This window comes from Rhinolophus ferrumequinum, chromosome 17 (assembly GCF_004115265.2).
Source record: "Rhinolophus ferrumequinum isolate MPI-CBG mRhiFer1 chromosome 17, mRhiFer1_v1.p, whole genome shotgun sequence".
Classification (NCBI taxonomy): Eukaryota; Metazoa; Chordata; class Mammalia; order Chiroptera; family Rhinolophidae; genus Rhinolophus; species Rhinolophus ferrumequinum.
The window spans coordinates 11,760,459-11,780,678 of NC_046300.1; the positions used below are offsets into that span (position 1 = coordinate 11,760,459).

The 20,220-nt window shown below is 46.3% G+C and overlaps 1 protein-coding gene across 5 annotated transcripts in view; it reads right to left on the bottom strand.

The window, feature by feature from the left end:
- The window catches only part of TRAK1 (trafficking kinesin protein 1), a 110,983-nt gene extending 91,193 nt beyond the window's left edge, over positions 1 to 19,790 (bottom strand). For 2 of the 5 annotated variants that reach the window (XM_033132082.1, XM_033132080.1), the window contains exon 1: positions 15,816 to 16,032. In XM_033132082.1, the coding sequence (XP_032987973.1) occupies positions 15,816 to 15,906 (91 nt within the window). In that variant the 5' untranslated portion in view covers positions 15,907 to 16,032. Of the gene's footprint in view, positions 1 to 15,815; positions 16,143 to 19,504 lie in introns of those variants that run through there. The other 3 variants (XM_033132085.1, XM_033132078.1, XM_033132088.1) reach the window with 3 other exon arrangements.
- Positions 19,791 to 20,220: the final 430 nt, after the last annotated feature.

Sequence of the window (20,220 nt, forward strand, 5' to 3'; positions counted from 1 at the left end):
GATAAATGTTATGCATGTTTTGACACAATAAAAACACAAGGGTCCCTGATGAAAGCCGCACTGTGATAGCACTACACACTCACTATAATAAAAAAGACAGGCAATACCCCGAGTCGGGGAGGATGTGAAGCCACTGGGACCCTTACACAGTGCTGGTGGGAACGGAAAATGGTCAGCCAGTCTGACAGCAGCGCAACTCTGTAAATTTACTTAAAAAGAAAAAAAAAGTCATGGACTTGTACACTTACAAGGAGTGAATTTTATGGTATGTAAATCATACCTCAATAAAGCTATTTGTTTATAAACTTGGACAATGACCACCGTAGCTGTGGTTATTAAACATAAGTGGGGCTCCTAAGTATGGATAAATTATTTCTGCACATTTCTGCAGGGTAACTCTATCTTCAATGCAGTTTTGAAAAGATGTGCATTGCATTGCCAAATACAACCTTCATGTTTAGATAAAAGGCAGTACTTAAGTAAATCATTATCAAATTAATGGAAGATGATAAAGCCGCAACAATCAATTATTTGTTCATTTCTGGGGAAGCGTCATTTGGGCAGAAATGGGAATGAGGGAACAGTATTCCAATAACAAATTGGAAGAAAGGCCCAATTTGGCAGCTGGTGTGGCTCCGGTGGGGGAGGAAGAACAGTGAAGCTGAAGGAAGAGAGGGCTACACTTCCGGGAGCTGCAGGGGCTCTGAGCCACTTGCCCCCGCAGGCCGCACAGCCTTCCCCCTGCCCTGTGTGTGAGCCTCCTGCCACAGGGAGCAGACTATGGTGCTATTTCACATTCGCTCCCAGTGTACATAAGGGTTTTTGTTAGCGTCCTGGTTACAAAGTTGCATAACACCTATTATTTTTAGTGTCCAGTTTTACAGAATACACAAGTTTTTCAGGACCCAATGTACTGTGTGTTACAGCAAGAATGCCTGTGTAAAGTGTGATTTTTCTATAGTCAAATTGACCCATCATCCTCTTTGTATTCTAGCCTTCCAATCACGCTGAGGAGGGCCTTCGCTATCTTAAGTTTATTGAAATATCCAGCCATATTTACTTTGGCATTTTTATGTCTGCATCCTTGATGCTGTATCTTTGAACCATCTGGATTTTACTGGGTTTGAAAGAGTTACGTAGGAATCCAGCCGTACTTTTTATAATAACAAACAACAGTGATAATAATGCAAACATTTATGGAGTGCTACCACCACCAAGCATTTACACCCACAGACTCATTTAATCCTCCCTAAGATTGGAGCCCTAGAGTGGAGAATCTTACCATCCCCATTTCACAGAAGGAGAAACTAAGGTGCAGAGAGACTGAATAACTGGACCCTATCACACGCAGCTAGAAGGCAGTAGACCTGGTTTTCTAACTCAGTCTAGACCCAGTGACCACAGCCCTCACCACTGCCCACGCTGCCTCTGGTCCTCAGAGCCTGGTCTCTCTGATTTCCTCCTCACGACTCTCCTTTCTCTCAATTTTCCTCCTATTCTCAACTTCCACTCTTGAGTACCTGGCACATGGTGAAAGCTTCACTTTTTGACCCATTCTGAGACTGTGTTCAAGTAGGAGCATTAGGGTCATGTCAAATGTGACTGATCTTACTTCTGTCACGCCTCCTGGTGGCTCCACTTTCCTGAGGTGTCACTGCTTGGCTGTCTTTGGTTTTGTAGAACATGTGCCACCAGATTCCTTTTTCTTCTAGTGATTTAAGGCAGAGCTCCTTCAAACAGTGCTGGGAACGGAGGGTGCCAGGCAGTGTCCACAGCGGTCTCCAGCTATGAGCTGCCATCACCATTTAGTCCTTGTGCTATGCAGATAACATTGTTTTCTTGTGTGGGTCAGATGTGAAAAACTGAGGAAACGCTGATTTTAAAGGTCCATGTCAGATCTTTCACTGTCGTCAAGGAGTCGTGGAAGACACTGCTAGTAAGTCCCCAGTATTCAAACTCCTCCACTTTCCTTCATCTCACCAATCTCTCTCCCACTTCTTAGGTTTTATGGCTCCCAGCCAGGGGCTTAAATACTGTTTCCTGTTTTCAAATTATTGACTTTACACCTGCACGTGCTTTCTATTTTCCAAAAACACGTATGCCCAGCATTTATACTTAGATTCTCGAAGGCTTTGGACCCACGTCCTTCCCCCATCCTGTCCTTTCCCCAAAGTGAGCTCTGACTAGGGAACAATGGAAGGCAGTTAGCACGAAGGGGTAAATTCTGAGACAAAGAGTTAAGGGCTGAATCAGGAAAACTTTTTTAATAGAACCAAGTTTTGAGAAATCACAATGCCTGCGGTGCCTCCCTCGTTCCGTGCGGTCAACTACCTTACTGTTAATCGAAATTATTTCCTCCACAGGAAACTCTGTTTATACATGAACAATGGTTACTTTTCCAAAACATCAAATGAGATCATCTGGATATGAAAAAATGCCAAACACATTCCCCCACCAGCCCCACATTACTGCAGCCTGACATAAATAGTTAAACAAAAGAGATAAAAGAAATAAAACCTGAAACGGTTCCATGTTACTTGAGCCAGGTTTCAAACGAACACAGATGTAAATTCAAAATATAGAAAATTACAAAGGACACCCTCCTACAAAGAACACAAATGAAGAAATATAAAGCTATAGAAAAGGGGAAAATGTTAGTTATCTCATCAGGCGACATACTTAAGATACACAAGTGTCAGGAGCAACAAAAGTGTCTCTTAGGTGAACACCTGAATAGCACCACGGCCACTTGAGAAGATCCCTTGCTCTTACCTCCAAGGCAAGGCTGAGCCTTTCAGAGCCAAAAAAACAAAAACAAAAACAAAACAAAACAAAAAACAAGGCCAGCAGAAACCAAGAGGTGACTTTTTGAAAGCTTATTAAAAATCCTGCCAGAGTCGGGGAGATGAGAGAAGATTAGGGTGTGGCAGCTAACGAGTCTGGAGTTTCTTTTGGGGGTGATGAAAATGTTCCAAAATTGATTGTGGTGATGAGCTCATAACCTGGTGAACATACTAAAAACCACCAAATTATACACTTTATATGGGTGAATTACATGGTATGGCAATTATATCTCAATGAAGTGACACACACAGACAGACACACACACACACACAAAACGCAACCACAAGGAACTGTAAAAGCAGGGTCTCTGAGCACACCTACTTCCTGGCCAAACCTCTGGAAAATAGAAACACTGTTCATGAAAGAAAAATCAGACTCTACCAGAAAGGGAAATTGCCTTCCATGTCAACTGTTTGGAAAGCCAAAGGAGCTTCTAATACCTTTTCCAGACATCGCTACTGAAAATGGGTTAAGTACAATGAGATTTCACGCTTACAAACAGTAAGTTTGGACTGCCTATGGACGTCAATGATACAGGACAACTGTTTACAGCTTCCCAGTGCTGAGTGGGTGGGATAGTATTGGACTCACCAACAGCCCTTTGATTTTTTTTTTTTGTCTTCCCAACTGAAAAGGGATAGTTCTCTCTTATTGTTAAGATGATGTCCTAATAGAGATCAAGCCTTGAAGATCTGGGCCAGGAGTCCACACACTATACAGCCCAGAGTGAAATCCAGTCTCCGCCTGTTTTTATAAATAAAAATTTCATTGGAACATATAGCTAGACCCATTCGCAAGGCGCTGTCGATGGATGCTTTCAGCTATAACGGCAGAGATGAATAGTTGTGACACAGATCAGGGGACCCACAAACCTAAACTTTACACTCTGTAGTCCTTTATGGAAGAGTCTGCCAACCCCTGCTCCAGACCGTAAATAAAAGCCCATGTCCTTCCTCCCCACCCCCTTACACCCACCCCAATTCTCCAGTCCAGCAGAGCTAGGAGACTAAGCAGAGGGCTTGGAGGTCACTGACACCATGGGCTTTCCTAAAAACCTCCTGTGCCTCGGCCACTCAACTCTGCTCCTGTTACCTGAGGATCTTCTAAAACCCAGGCTGTTCACCTTGTTCACAATTCTTCCTTCACCCCTCACCCTGGCTATGGTTCACCGGAAGCAAATCATCATCTCGTAACTTGGTGACTTTGAGCCGGGCCACCGGACTTGCTTTGGCCAGTGAAATGTGAGTGGACATAACTCACGGCACGTCCAGACAGAGGCTCTGAATGTGCTCGTGTGGTTGAGTTTGTCCTCTTGAGCTCCCGTCCTCTGCCAGGAGAAGGGTACGGCCCCTAGACAGCCACTGCCCCTATAGTCTAAATCCTCCAATGAGAGACAAGGGGAGCAGACCTGAATTGAAAGGCAGGTGATTCTCAGGTGACCTACAACCGTGAGCAGGGAAATAAATGCTACGGTAGCCACTATGGATGTGGGAGTTGTTTGTTACCTAGCATTTCTACAGCAAAACATGACTAATACACACCCAATTTAAAAATCATGTAAAGTACAACCAATAGCTAGAAGAATAAAGTTCGTCACAAAACTGAAATTGCACCACCATCAGGATCTCCTAAGAAACAGTCTCAGCAAGAAAGATGTGACCACATTTGGCTCTCATAACATGCTCTCTTATAAAAACAACTTCTAGAATTAGCTCCAGCCAAGAACTGATGGAGTAGAATCAAATAAAGGTAAATGGATCAAGGCAGGAGAAGGGATTGGGGTGAGGGGGGATTCTTTTGTTCTACACAACTAAAGTTGTTTGCCTTATCTGTCCGGCTCTCTGGACAACCCCTCAATCCCTTTCAAAACTGGCAAACCCAGGATAACACAGGTATCTGGCCTAGTCTCAAGGTTAAGGTTGCCACTCCTGTTGCTAGTGCATCCCTGGCCCACTAGGTGGCGCTGCGCCCTCCTCCTGGTCCTGGGAAAGGAAAGAGAGTGGGCGCCAGAAGACTTGCAGGCCTGCAAACTTAGATTTGCCCCTTTCTGTCTCTACTCACCACAAACCCCCACATAAACAGGGAGAAACAGAGGTGAAATAACACTGAGCAATGGAGTTCAAACCTGCAGTTACAACAATCTGAATTGTCTATTATGAGCTTTGTTCCATACAGGAGAAAAAAAGGTGTAATTATATTTATCAGATAAAATGGTTGGGCTGGCACTGAGACCAGAATTCCCAACAGAGAGAAGGAGTGTCAAGGTGCTCACCACCCCAGGCTCAGCCTTGTCTCATCTTTCCAACCATTAAGAAGACCTTCCTTCTGTCCCACGAAGGAGGAGGTTCAGTTTGGCCCACGCACATGTTCCATCATAGAGACCAAAAACCCAGCTAGGGTTGAAAACCTTCTGGAACATGAAGATTCAAGTCCTGCTCTGAGCTGGCTCACGTGGGCGCTGGAGTTGGCGTCAGCACTGTCTAGCTCCTCTGGCCACATCCCGTTCGTTTTCTTCCATGTGCTTTTAGAACTCCTTGCTCACTTGAAACTCACGCTGCCCCCTTGCTTATGCTCACTTGTCTATCTCCCTGTTGCTCCTCCACCAGCGACATCAGGTTCAGTCACCCAGGAGGTTGCCACCACCCCCAAGCCAGACACCATCCAACTCCCCTATCTCTGAGTTCCTGGACCTCCCGTTCCACCTGTGCCGGCCACACCTGGGCCACCTCTGAAATTCAATGGCTCCTCCCTCCACGACTCCCACCCCCTGATCCCTCCAGTTTGCTTCTGTCCCCCCTTTCCCAATCAGCTTCACCTACCCTAGCTCCCTCCATGGTACTTTCCTGGCACCCATAGGACAAAACGCAATTCTGGATGAAACCACCTGTCCCCCTTACTCTGCCCTGCTGCTGGGCTCCCAGGGGTCCTAGGGGAATTCATTAAGCGCAATGGGGCTGATGGAGAGCCCTGGAATGGCGTGCTCCTGCTGGGCACTCAACCTCCTACTCCTACAGTACAGAGGTGGGGAAAGAAGTGAGAGGGGCTGGGTAAGGTCTGAAACAGCCTTTCAGCAGGGCCATAAATTAGGGTGAAACTGCCTTCTGCATAGCTTCCAGTCACCGAGAGGGTAAGCTGGCTGGTTCTGTGCATATTCTTGCTTCTTTACTCTCGTTTTTCTCTCTCAATAGTCAGGTTCCCTCCAGAAGACTTCCAGAACTCACAGCCCTCAGGCCTCCCACTTGGCTCCCTTCCCACTTAACTCCAGCTAAGAATTCAGCAGACCTACTGCACGTAGACTGTATGCAGAGCACTAACGGATGGTCACTTCTCTCATCCATTCACTTACCTGCAAACTCACCATCGATGTCTGGGTGACACCTTTACTCAACTTCCTGCTTCTAGCTAAACCCCAATGTATTCCAAATGAGCATTACGAAGCCCCTTCATTATCACAGGATGCATGCCAGATAATGTAAGAGGGTGCCTGTTAACCCAGATACAACGGGGAAAGGGACAGTTTACAACAGGCCAAGTTCACATCCTCTACATGCCAGAAAAGCACTCAAGAACATTCAGTCAGTTCACCAGCATGGCCAATAACCTGTTGTCTTTACCTAAGAAGTTCTGATTGAATGTGGCAAAGCCAAAGCAAATAGACACACACACCCCTCCAAGGTCTTTTACAGCCTAGATCCACCTCAGTGGTAAAATGTTTTTAAAACGGAAAAAGAAATTGTTTCTCTTACGCAGTGGGCGAGGGGAACAGCGGGGAAAGAAGGGGAGGTGGAGGGAGAACGGGGAGAGAAAAAGTGGGGAGGGAAAAAAAGAAAAGAAGAGAGGAAAGGAAAATACAATAAAAGTTCTCTGAGATAGTCCTCTGGAAACCGCTGGCCCCTGGTGTAGGAGCAGTTTGAGGTCAGTTACGATGGCCGTTTAAGGTCACACCTGCAGGCCCTCCAGGAGCACACCACCGACTGACAGCCTAACAGCATGTGTCTGTTCAGTCTGTTTTCCAGAGCAGAAGCCTGGGAAATTCAAAGGCTCAAGTCACAAAATATGTGGTGATCCCTATTTATATAAAGAACGGGGTACGCCCTGTGAGTGATCCAAAGCGTGCGCCTCACTTCTGGAATTCAAAAGCCAAGCCAACAGACAATGAAGTCCCAGAGAAGGGTCACGGGGAAGTACCGTACTAGAAGATTCTGCTGTCAACTGAGCGGGCTGGAGGCAGCTTGACAGAAATTGGGAATTACACTGAGCCAAGGTAAAAAGAAGTACGAATAGTTACTGAATTCCTTTCACGTACCACTGTGCTACACATCAGATAGCCCAGGTTGCTTCCACGCTGTGTACCAACAACCACCCTCAGGTTCTCATGGTCGTGCCCATTTTAGAGATGCAGAAACGGGTTCAGAGACGAGATGACTTGCCCAAGGTCACACCGTAAGTGCTGCAACCTGGAGTCACACCCAGACCTCTCCGTCCCAGAGCCAACATGCTTTAGGCCCCAAACCCTAGGAAGCCACACTGCGTGTCCCTTGGGAATACTGACATTCTATTCAGGCTGAAATAGGGACGTGGGGTCAACTTCCCACGGGAGCAAGTTCATGGTACCTGGAGAAAGGGCAGTGGGGCAACATTCATTCCTTTCGTCTCAAACCCTAGGTGTGTCCAATAAGATTTCAATAGAACCATTAGAATACGGATTTAAAAAAGAGCAACCTATACACTTTATTAAAAGAAGGGAGGCAGGAGTTGGGTAAGAACCGAGTTTTACCAGAATAACTACTCAATGAAATCCTAGGGCAATTGAGCTTCACAGAAACCAAAGCAAATACACACACACCCCTCACAAACACACCCAAAAAGCTCATTATCTAATAAGCAGAAAAGAGTTCATCAAGAAATTTTTGAGACAAATGCTAAATAACATAATGGGAAGTATCTTTAAAATCATTTTTTACAAGTGATGCAGCGATGCCAGTTGCTTCTAAAATCAATTAATAGTTGTTCGTAAAGCAGAGGTCATACGTGTATGTTACAGGTCTATGAAGACATTTGAATGGAGACCATTTCCATCATCACAGAAGGTTCTACTGGACTTGCTATAGAGCTTCAGAGTTGTCTAAGTATTTTTCACAAAGATATGACATTTGCTCCCCCCAGTAAATTCATCATTCCCATCATACAAGCAGAGAAACAAATTCTGCCTCCCTAACACCTTCAGAAGCCTGCCAGGCCTGCCACCCTCTGAGGCTGCACCCCGTGGCATCCCAGCTGACTAGCGTGGAATCTTCCCGCAGCCCGGCCACTCCTGGCAGAGCAAGCTGCAGTCTCTGACAAAGGAGGATAGTGAAGACCCAAAAGGGCAAGGGAAGGGGAAAGTGAGAGAAGGGTCATCAGTGAGTAAAAGATGAGCACGTTTCTGAGATACAAGTCAGGGAGTGGTGATGGAAGAAAGAATAGGATAAGCCTGGGCCCAGAATATAGAAGAAGCGGCTATGGGGTCCAGGCTCAGACAGACGACAGACAGGTGATGGGGAAGGGGCCTGTAACCAGAGGGCACACGGAAGGGCAACATTAAAACAACTATGTCAGATGCTGTCCCTCCCCCTTCCCCTGCCACCTACTAACCCAGAAACAATAATCCTGGGGTTTTCCTCCAAGCCAATTAGAAGGAGGGATGATGATAGTGAGATAGACAGATGATGGATGGATAGACAGACAGACAATAGTAGTAACAATGAAAACTGGTTAAGTGAGTACTTACTACGTGCCAACAGCACGCTAAGTTCTCTGCATGTATTAACTAATTTAATCCTCAGCAATCCAGTGAGGTAGGCACTACAATGAGTCCCTCTCTACAGCTGGTAAGTAAAGTATAAATAATACTTATCTTATTTAGAATTATGGAGTTAACTACTCCAGGAGCTAAAAATAGAAACTGTTAAGAAGCCTTTATCTCAGGTCACAGAAGGAAAAAAAAATCCTTCATTCATCATTTCCATCATATAAGCAGAGAAACAAATTCTGCCTCCCTAACACCAAAAGATGCTCAAAGTCCCCACACTGTGAGGAATACAAACCAAGACCACCAGTGCTGCTATTTTCTACACCTCAGTTGGCAAAGAGCAAAACATTTGTTAATGCCCCAGGTACCCAGGGCATGGGACCCGACGCTCTCCTATATTATCTGAACAATACCAAAAGTACAACTTCTCTGGCACCATCCATCACAACTCAAGTGCCCCCTCTAGGAATTCTCACAAGTGCATTCATCACATATTTGCTCAAATGTGTGGGAATACGGATATCCCCTGTTAGTATCTGCAAACTACTGGAAACCTACATATCCATCAACAGGGAACTATAACTAAATCAGTTCTGGGTCTTGCATGCAATGAATATAGCCAGCAAGAAGAATGCAATGGATGTATGACAGCTAAAGGGAAAGGTCTCCCATATATATGACTAGTAGAAAAATTAAGACACAGAATAGTATATTCAGTGTATGCTCCCATTTACAGAAAAACTTTTAAAGGTGAAGAGGAGATTCATACATACACACACACAAAATATTTTTAGCAAGATACACAAGACACAGTGCTTCCTTGGGGAAGGAAAAGTATACCGCTGGGAATCTGATGGGGGTGGAAAAACTCAAGGTTCATTCTCTAAACTGTTGCCATTTTTTATGTTGTGCCCTTTTTTAAGTCAATGCCCCTAAGGATTAGCTCCAGGAAGCAGGTCTGGCGACGGGAGATGCAGCATGGGGAACAGTGAAGTCCAAGTCTCTTAAGTTTCTGCAGAGACAAAACAGCATAAGAGCAAAATGTTCCAAGCTGCAGGGGGGACAGGAAATCAGTTTGGTGAATCGCATTTATTTTCCCAATGGAAGAAAACAGAAAATATCCAAATGAAGTGCAAACAATATGGATAAAGGTATCTTGTGGAACTTAAATGAGATTTTTTTTTTTTTTTTTTTTTTTTTTTTTTACTGTGGATCACAGTCAAAGCTTATAAAATATTGGTACTGGTTAAAAAAGTGGACCCTAACGGCAAACTGCCTAGATTCAGACCTTGGCTCCACCACTAAGTTGTGTGACATATTGCACAGGTGATTTAAGCGCTCCGTGCCTCAGTTTCCCCATCTGTAAAATGGAGATGATAATAAGATGTACGTCACAGAGATGTGTGCAGCATGACTGCCGGCCTCCAAGATGGCCTCCAGTGGTGCTCACCTGCCTGTATGGTACCCACCCACACTCAGCCGTGGCTAACCCATAAGTCCCACAGAATACGAAGGAAGTGACTATGTGACTTCGGAGGTGAGCTCATAAAAGAGGTAGGCACTGGAGTTTCTACCTTGGTCTTACTCTTGCATTACTCACTCTGTGGGAAGCCAGCTGCCCCGTCTGAGCCCCAGCCCCAGGCAAGCTTCCATCATTTTGTGAATAACAGCTTTATTGAAATATAATTTACATACCATAAAATTCACCTTTTAAAGTGTATGATTCAGTGGGTTTCAGCACGTTCACAGAGTTGTGCAATCATCGACATTATCCAATTTTAGAGTATTTTCATCATCCCCCAAAAGAAACCCTACACCCATTCGCAGTCCCTCCACATCCTCCTTGTCCCAAGGACATGGCAACCACGAATCTACTTTCTGTCTCTATGGATTTGCCTATTCTGGACATTTCACAAGGGATCGTTTGTGTCGGCCTTCTTGCACTTAGCATACCATTTTCAAGGTTCATCCATGCTATGGCATGTATCAGCACTTCATTGCTTTCCATCGCTGGTCAATATTGCTTGGTATGAATATACGTCATTTTGTTTATCCATTTGTCAACTGGTGGACATGAGGGTTGCTTCTGCTTTTTGGCAATTGTGAATTATGCTGCTTGGAACACTTGCATGTAAGGTTTTGTGTGGACTTAGATGTTTTCATTTCTCTTGGGTGTATAACTAGGAGAATTGGCAAGTCGCACAGTAACTACATGTAACCTTTTGAGGAACTGCCAGACTGCTTTCCACGGTAGCAAGCTTTCATCTTGACTGTGACATCACGACAGACCCTGAGCCAGAACCACCCAGCTAAGCTACTCCTAAATTCCTGAAATATAATATGTGAGACTATGAATGTTTGTTGTTTTAAGCCACCAAGATTTGGGGAAGTTTGTTCCATGGCAATAGACAACTAAGACATGAGAATTAAATAGTTAGACATAAAAGGCACTTAGGACAATGTCTTATACGTAGTAAGTGGTCAATCGATGCTAGCTATCATCCTCATTACGAACACCTTCCCCACCACAGGACCTTTGCTCATGCTGTTTTCACTGCTTGTAATGCTCTTTCCCTCCCCGCCCCAATCCTGTCCACTCCTACACATCCTTCAGATTTCTTAATATTTCTTAGTATTTAAGGAAGCTTAAATACTGCTTTCCTATAGAAACCTTGGAAACGCCACTGCAGAAATCCCCTTTACACAATCTCTTAGCACCCTGCACTTCTCCTATAAATATCAAACACAGTCATAGTTAAATAGAAATTTGTGTAACTATTTTTAAGACATTTTGTCTCTTGTGAAATACAAAAGAATCTCAAGCTGGCACACTGCCCTATCCTCTGTACACACAATTGAAACTCAGCAATACCTCCTAAAAGGCCAAAAACCCAGTAGAAAAACAACCAAAAACAAAAACAGGCTCTTTATAGAAAAAGAAACACAACAGAGAGGAGGCACAGACACATTCATAATTCCAAAGATGCAAAATAAGATGAAATATCATTTTTCATGACTATCTGACTAACCAAGATGCAAAGGATTGATAATGCCCAGAGATAGCAACAAATTGACAGGGTGCCAGGCACTTAATGGGTGCAGACTCTTTGCAGGGGAGTGTTGGGAGGTATGCATACCAAATCTTGAATGCACTTCCCTCTGTCAGCTTACACACTTGTAGGAGATAATACGTGCAAGAATGTTCCTTAGAACACAGCTAAAAAGCAAAAAGTGGAAACAACTTGAAGCATCCTTCCAAAGGGGACTGCTGAAAACAGTGGCACTTTCTTGGACCTTGAGTGGCCCGTAGGATTAGTTGTCCGTGTACCGGCCACCTTCATGGCAATTCTACCTGCAGGGGTAGCGCCCAACTCTTCATTATACAACCCAGCGAGGCCATATGCATGATGCAACAGGTTCCATCGTTTTACTTTAGTTTCTCCTTTACGTTATAGTAAGGCATTACATTGGTTCTTTTACAACAAGTGTTTAGAAGAACTAGGTATCTATTAGGACCATGAGTCTAAAGGAGGAATTCATAAAGGAGGAATTACAAAGTGTCATAAAAAGGAATATTACGCCTTCTAGAATTGAGAACTGTTGGATTAATTAAATAAGTGATGATAATGATACAGCCACAAAATGGGATACGATATGGCTATTTTAAAACAGAAGGCAGTATTATATATACTGTAATAAAACCACCTAAGTAATATTGTTAATTTTTTTTTAATGCAGATTCAGGGTATAGGATACGGTACCACTTGTGTTTTTTAGAAAAAGGATTATGTGCATAAATTTTAGAAAAAGAATTATGTGCAAAAAAAAAAAAAAAAACATTCCTAGAACGATTTTTGAAAACTGTTAAACTGCATAGATGGTGGGTAAGTTATTCTGCACTGACTACATTTTGGTACAATTTCAGGTTTTACCTCTTGCATGGGTTGTTTTCATAATTTTAAATCCTCATTAGCTGAAATTATTTAAAAAGCAAAATCCAGAATGAAGGGAGTTAACTTACAAAGGGTCAGAAAACAACACTGCTGGGTCGAAACCCCAAGAACCCCTGTTTCACACGAGAGGACAAGCGAGGTAACAATGGCTGCCACCTGGCAGTGTTGTGCTGAGGACAAAAAGAGTCGCCGGAGCCGTCCTGGGAAGCCTGCCAGGCCCAGCAATGGCTCAGCGTCAGCCTCTGTTAGGATTTGTGATGGCTAATTATGGTACATGCGCCAACTTGATTGGACCCCGAAAGGTCCTGACATTGGTCAAACCTAATTGTGGGCATTTCTGTGAGAACGCCTGTGAATGCGTAACACTGAAATGGGCAGCCTGAGTAAATCAGGCTGCTCTCACGGGCGTGGGTGGGCCTCATCCAAGCAGTTGAAGGTCTGAATAGAACTAAGAGGCTGACCCTTCCTCGAGTAAGAGGATTCCTCCTGCCTGACTGCCTCTGAGCCGACATCAGCGTGTTCCTGCCTCTGGGCTTGAACTGCAACCATGACTCTTCCTAGGTCACAAGCCTGCTGGTTTTTGGACTGGACCTACCCCATTGGCTCCCTTGGGTCTCTAGCTTACTGACTACAGATCTTGGGACTTGTCAGCCTCCATAATCATCTGAACCAATTCCTTACAATAAATCACTTTATATATACACATATACCATGTTGGTTCTGCTTCTCTGGAGAGCCCTCATACAGGATTTATGAAACCTGATTCATTCCAGGTCTAGTGACAGATATAAAGTTTCAGTTCATGAGAGTTACAGCCTGATTTGCTCATGTGTCAGCGTCCACACAGGAGCAAGGGTCAGAGAACACAGACAAGCTTCTGACTCAGAGCTCCTCACAGGGCCATGAGTCCCAGGGTTACCAGTGAACCGTGTGGCCAGGGGTGCGTCCAAACCCACCTTCGAGGCCTGATTCTGGTGGCACACACCGCACCCTGCACCCTTTCTCAGGAAATCCCTGAGAGAGGGAATTCTCAGGAATTCCTTCCCCACAGCAGAACTTGGCTGTGTGAGAAGAGTGGGGCGCTCAGGGCTGAGGCCCATGTCTGGCCGCTGAGCCAGAAGCTGCCTCTAAACCCTGATCTGGTTGGTCACACTGAAAAGAGAGCCCCTTGACAAAGGGTGTGTGCTTCTGAAGTGACACTAATGCCCGCACTTACAAATCAATGGAATGCAAAATCCATTACAAAACCTTAGTCTCTAAAGGAACACCATTAGGAAAGCTATTTGTGGCTACGATCAATGTTCTGAAGTCCTGCGACGCACCCCTGATTAAGTCTCTACGAAGAGTACTCTTTAATTTTTTCATTATAATTTATTATTTGCCAGCTTCCTAAAATGGTTTCAAGTGGCCAAAGACGAACACAAATATATTAGATACATTAAAGGCTTTGTTTCAAATCGAGAAGGAAAACCAGTTAGGAAAAGGATAAAAATGTATCAAATGCATGTCAAGAATCTTACTAACACATTTTAACTAAATGTTACAATTTATGTCAACAACCCTGTGTGATAAAAGTTCTGCTCGCCTAATGATGAAGAACTAAGCAAAAGCAAGGTCAGTGGGTGACCCCCAAATCATTTAGAGCACATTTAAAAGAGGCAAATGTTTTTGCTAAAGATTAAAAGTTAGCTATAGAAATCAGCATAATAGAGACGCCCTCCCACATTGTAACTGCAAAAACAAATCAACAGTTAAATAGGGGACATTCCAGTAAGAGAAGGAGCAAAAACATTTCTAAGTTACAAATTTAGGAAAAAAATGATAATGTCCTAGATTCTAATTCACATCTTCTCACTCCGTGAAAGAAGGGATTATTTTACTGTCCATGCTTTTCTGTTTCATTTAGCCAAGTAAATACCAATTCGATGACAAATTTTCAATGGAACACACATTAAAAATTGTATACTATAACACTGGGTGGTGAACACACAATGCAATATATAGATGATGTAGTATAGAAATGTACACTTGAAACCTATGTAGTTTTACTAACCAGTGTCACCCCAATAAATGTAATACATTTTTTTTAAATTACAATTTCCACTAAAAGAAAAAAATTTATACTAGGCAGGAATTGATAAAGCCTTAAATTTAACTTATAAAAGAAGACCATAATATTTTATTAGAGCATGTTTTCAGACAATAAATCCTCAAGTTTGATGGCTTAACTTAGTGAGAGAAAAGGAATAGATCCTAAATGGTGCCCCTGTGAAGAAGAGGATGCCAGGCAGGACCGCTGCTACATGCGTACTTGGAGCCCTTCTCATCCAAGTCACCTGTGGTCATTCACACCTCTGCCCACCTCCAAGGCCCTGGGGGCAAGGCCAGTTGTCCTCAATGGATCCTGGCCAAAGCTGGCCATGAACAATGCCAGCTGAACAGAATTACTGGCTCAGCCTGCAGCCACACACGCAAACACACACGTTCACCACATCTCCATCATCGTCTCTCACCCATAGTCTCGTACGTCTTGACACTGAAAACCAACTGGGTCGGGACAAGAGGAGCTCACACGTCCCAGCAATTCACTGTTTGGTGGCCCAGACAGCCCTGGGGTAACAGTGTATCGACAGGACAGAAACCAGGTGGCTCATCAACAGTCAGATTCTGACTGGCTCAGAGGAAGCGAGGAGAAACAAGCCAGAGCAGAACTGATTAGCAAGCTTTCCATCACGGGGGTGTGGGTCAGAGGTACAGGGCAAAGCACATTTAGAAGGAAAACAAAAAGAAAGAAACTGAGGGCGGACAAGAGGGAAGCGGGGAAGGAGACATTGTCTTCACCTTTTGAAAACCTCCTTCCTGACCCAGAAACCAGGACAAAGACCCAGGATTAGGAAAATCGCAGAGTTGAAGAGGCCAGAGGGGGCCTTAGCGATGCTGTTAGCCGTTACAAAGAATTGCGAAGGGAAAGGTGGTGGGAGTCCAGCAGGCCTGGTGCCACTACAGACCTGCTGCTCAGGGCCGCGTCACTTGCCTCCTCTGAGCCTGGATGAGGGGACAAGGGGTGAGCAGCCTGTCAACGATTCGTGTTGAAACTTCCCGACCACATGTCCATGGACAACGTAGCAAGCAGAACTGAACAGGAGATAAATGACATCCCCTGGGGTCTTTTCTCCTTTCCGGCCACATCACAAACAAACAGCAGCCAAACAGGCAAACACACTTACCACAAGAGTTTGTCCGAATGTGCTTGCCTCGGCACAGCTCTGGCAGAGGCTGGGCCCCCACGGGCTGCCTGAACTGAAGCACCAATGCCATGGGCAGAAATAAACTCCAAAGGCAATCCAGAGAGAGAAGAGCTTCTTCTCCCTGAGAGCCCAGCACAGCCACCGTCCCACACCTTCCTCAGCACTTTTCTGAGCTTTCTTGTCGGGGCAAATCCTAAGATTGTGAGCTGCCCTGGACACACAATGGATTACGTAACTCCAGGCAGCCTGGGCGCCCTCTTGGTACATCTTGTAAAACCGCCCCAAACAGAAAATGACACACCCGAAAATGTGATATCCCCAGGTTGAGGGTAGAGGGAGCAGGGCTTTGTAATGGGCATTTGGCTTTGCCTAAAACTTAAACAGAAACAAAAGTCTGCTGTTAAACTCAGCACTCACTGGGAACAGGGGGCGGAGTGCATTTATTGGAGGCCGGATGCCAAGTAGTCTCCCAGGACGGCACTTGGCAAAGCCCTTGGGGCCCACATATGAGTGCTTGGGGATACTGCAGGTCTCTCCGAGAATGCGTTTTTCATTTTGTGTCTTCCTGTCCGTGAGCATCTAATGAGACTCTAAGCTGAGCGCGGTCTGTATCGTCCGGCTGCCCAGCACCTTAACGGGGTAACACTGCCTGTGTTCACCCTCCTGTTTACCAAGCCACTGCCAAACATGACTGTACCGAGCTCTGTTTCTCAGCTGTCCTACAGGGCTTGCCACAGACATCCCAGCAGAGAACCTCCAGTTCTATAGGGTTTGAGGTTTCAGCACTGCACGCTGCCATTTCTTTGCCCTCGGTGGTCACGTTCAAGGAAAGTGAAAGTGCTTTCATAGGCTGGATGTTTCCTGGATTTCATAGGCATAGACGCCACAGTAATCCCAGGGATTAGTTCACATGTTTAGACAAATGAAGAAACAATGGAGACACTGCCTCCTCCATGAAGCCCTCCTGGCCTTCCTCATCCTTTCCCCTCCAAGGCTTAGCCAGGCACCCTCCTTGGAGCACTCCTGTGTGTCCGTGCTTATCACTGCCCTAACCACAGTTCACAACCAATATCCGTTTGTTCACCTGTCTCCCCAACTGGACTGGACTGCTGGGTGGCAAAGAACACGTGTCCCGGGGTCACGACCTGGATGGGAGTCTCACCCCTCAGAGCTCAGGCATCTTAGGCAGGATGCTGAACCTTTCATGATTTAGTCTCTTTACCTGTAAAACGGGGACAAGAGTCCCCACTTCGAGCGGATGCAGTAATAATTAAATAACACCATTTATTCACCTGGCAAATATTTACTGGGCACTGGCCACACACAGACACTGTTTCAGTCATTGGGATTCCGGGACACACAAAGCCCTTGCCCTGGGAGAGTTGGCGTTCTACTGCAAATGTGGCAGACAAAGTAGAAACACACGGTAACTCATGGCTAAGCCTGGGGAGAAAGATAAAGTGGGAAAGGGAGTTGGGGAAAGGAAGGGGGACCACATGTCTAATGAAACGCCATTTGGAAAAAGTAACGAGGGGATCACGAGGACATCGGGGTTTAAGGTGATGCAGGTACTGGGCACCCACATGAACAAGGGCCCTGAGGAGGGAGGCTCCCGTGTGTCCAAGGGCTAGCAAGAAGGCCGGTGTGCCTGGGGTGGAGCAGACACAGAGGAGACAGGCCGGAGGGCAGGGGGGCCCATCACCTGGACCCTCACGGCCACCGGCAGATGGAAGACCGCTGGAAGCTTGGAGCAGAAGAGTTAAACTATCTGACTTTGTATTTAAAAAGGCTCTCTCATGGCTGGGCGGAGAATGGATTGCACAGAGGCAGGGGTGGAGTGGGGGGAGCGGGAGCCCCAGGCAATAATCCAGGCGTGAGAAGAAGGTGGCTGGGACCAGGATAGCTGCTGTGGAGCTGGTGAGAAACAGTCCAATTCCAGACACGTTGTGGAGAGAGAGCCAAAGACATCCCAGCAAACTGGGGTGTGGAAGAAATACAGAGGTGCTGGGTACCTCCCGGTTTTGAGCCTGGACAATTGGAAGGTGCAAAGTACCATGTATAAAGACAGGGAAAGCAGGTGGAGGTGGAAATCAGGAATCCATTTCTTGGCTGCGTAAGTTGGAGGTGCCTTTCGGCATCCAAGTGAAAATGCTGTATGTGGAGTCAGACCGCTACGTCCGGCTTTAGTGTGAGAACAGGAACGGGAGAGGGGTCAGTTTTACGGCAGGTTTTAAAGCCTGGAGACTGGGTGAGATCACTTTGGGCAGGGGTGTGCAAGGAGGAGCCAGGGGCTGGAAGGGCTGAGCTCCAGACACTCCAGCATCCGCAGGCCTGGCAGGGGGGAGGGGCAGCCAGCAAGATGGAAGAACCCAGAGAGTGGGGACCCAAAGCCAAGGGAGGACACTCTTCCAGGAGAAGAGTGTGGTTGGCTGGGTCCCCCCTGCTGAAAAGGTAAGAAGATGAAGGCTGAGGACAGACCCCTGGGCTGAACAAGGCTGTCAGTGCTGGAAGAACAGTGGAATCACCAGCCTGCTTGCACTGGATGCAGGAGACAACAGAAGAAATCAAGTCAGAAGACTGAGGAACAGAGACACAGGCATTCGCTGTAGGGAAAGTGGGGCCAAAAAGGCTTCTTCTTAAGGACAGAGAGATCATAGTATGTTTTTGTGCTACTAGGAAAGATCCGTGAGCAAGGGGAAACGTTGGAACCGTGTCCTTCCATGAGCCAGCAGGCAGGGCGGGGGATTAGCGCATAAATGGAGGGAGGGTAGCTCGTGGGACCCGGAGCTCGGCTGCTTACACAGGCTGGGCACGCAGGCTGGGACCCAGGCCATCTCTGCGCCCCTCTGTCCTCAGGAAAGTCCCGACACACAGCACAGCGGCTCCTCAATGCTTACTTAACTGGTGAGACTGAACAATGAAAAGCTACTGGAAACCAAGAGGTGTAGTTTAAACTGCCATTAGGCATGAAACAGGAGGACAAAAGCAAACACTGCGGACAAAAATGAGAACTACGGTAAACTTCAATACAGATGCAACTGGATTTAACGATCAATGATGCCCCTCCCTGCTGTTACGCGCACCCTCCTGCTCCATTTCCACTCAGGGCCCTCTCTTGTGCTGGCTCCAAGCACCTGTGTCAGTGACCCCTGGAGAAAGGAAAGCAGCAAGAGCTCTGGCAGCATGAGCAGAAGTTGCCAGCGCACTGGGAGGTGATTAACCCTATTCCTGGGACACTGGAAGGAGTGACTGACACGGGCAACTGCAAGAACCGATGTCTGTACAAATCTTAGCAGTGAAAAAGGGCACTCACTGCTTGTGGTTCCGTTTTTGCATCCCCCAATGCCACTGTGCCTTATTCCCATGACACCTCTCTTCCGCCTGAAGAGACTGAGCCTCAGAGAGAAGGGGCAAAGGCCGCTCTACACGGAGCATTGCTCAGTGTACACTCCCCAGGTTCGATGTTCCCGTCTTTAACCTTCACGACAATTCTATGAAGTCCTGTCTTCATCTCAGACAAGTCGGTTTAGGATGGCCGGTCTCACGCTCCCAAAGCGCAGACTCCCACATTCCTTCCCCAGACCCACCCCTGTGGCCGCATCCTTCCCCAGGCCTCCAGCCCACCATCCCTTTCTCCCTCCCTCCTTGGCAGGGAAAGGCCCCCATACCGGTGATGGTGCAGGCATCCCGGTACCCTCTGCAGCTGGGAGCATCTTCCACAGCCTCGCTTACATAGAGCTCCTCAGGAATGCCCGGGCTGCTGGCTAGGACTGCATGGTTGCACGCCTCCGAAGGGGGCACAGAGTTGGCCAAAGTGACGTCGTGCAGAGCTGTGGCGTCCAGCTTGGCAAGTTTCACAGGGAGGTGCCCACTGCCATCGGAGGCCCCGCTGCCGGAGTCTGGTGCAGTCGGGCGGATGGCCCCTGGGAGGTCTGGCACACCGGCGGGGGCTCCTTACAGGGAATCTATGGGACAGTCCAGAGAGAAGCACAGTTACTTAAGAGTCTGGAAAAAATGGACAAAATCTTTAGAAAAGAAGGTTCCCAAGAGGATGTGGGTGCAGGCTGCAAATCCTGAAAACTGCTTCCTTCGAGCCAAAGTATTGTCAATTAAATACCTCAGTTTCAATAAAAGGACTGAAGTTCCATTCAAATAATCAGGTATTGGTACAGAAAACAATATGGTGCACGTGGCTTCATTCACTGTCTTGAAACCAGTCTTGATGCAGCGCTAAGCAAATAAACTGGACCACGGCTAAAATGATGACATCAAGCCTGAAATAAGGACATCCAGGACACCTGGGAGCCACATCAAGTGTGAGAAGAGCTATGCGTGTGCATTCTGTTGTGGAAGACACACATGACCTATTTCTACAGGACTCAAA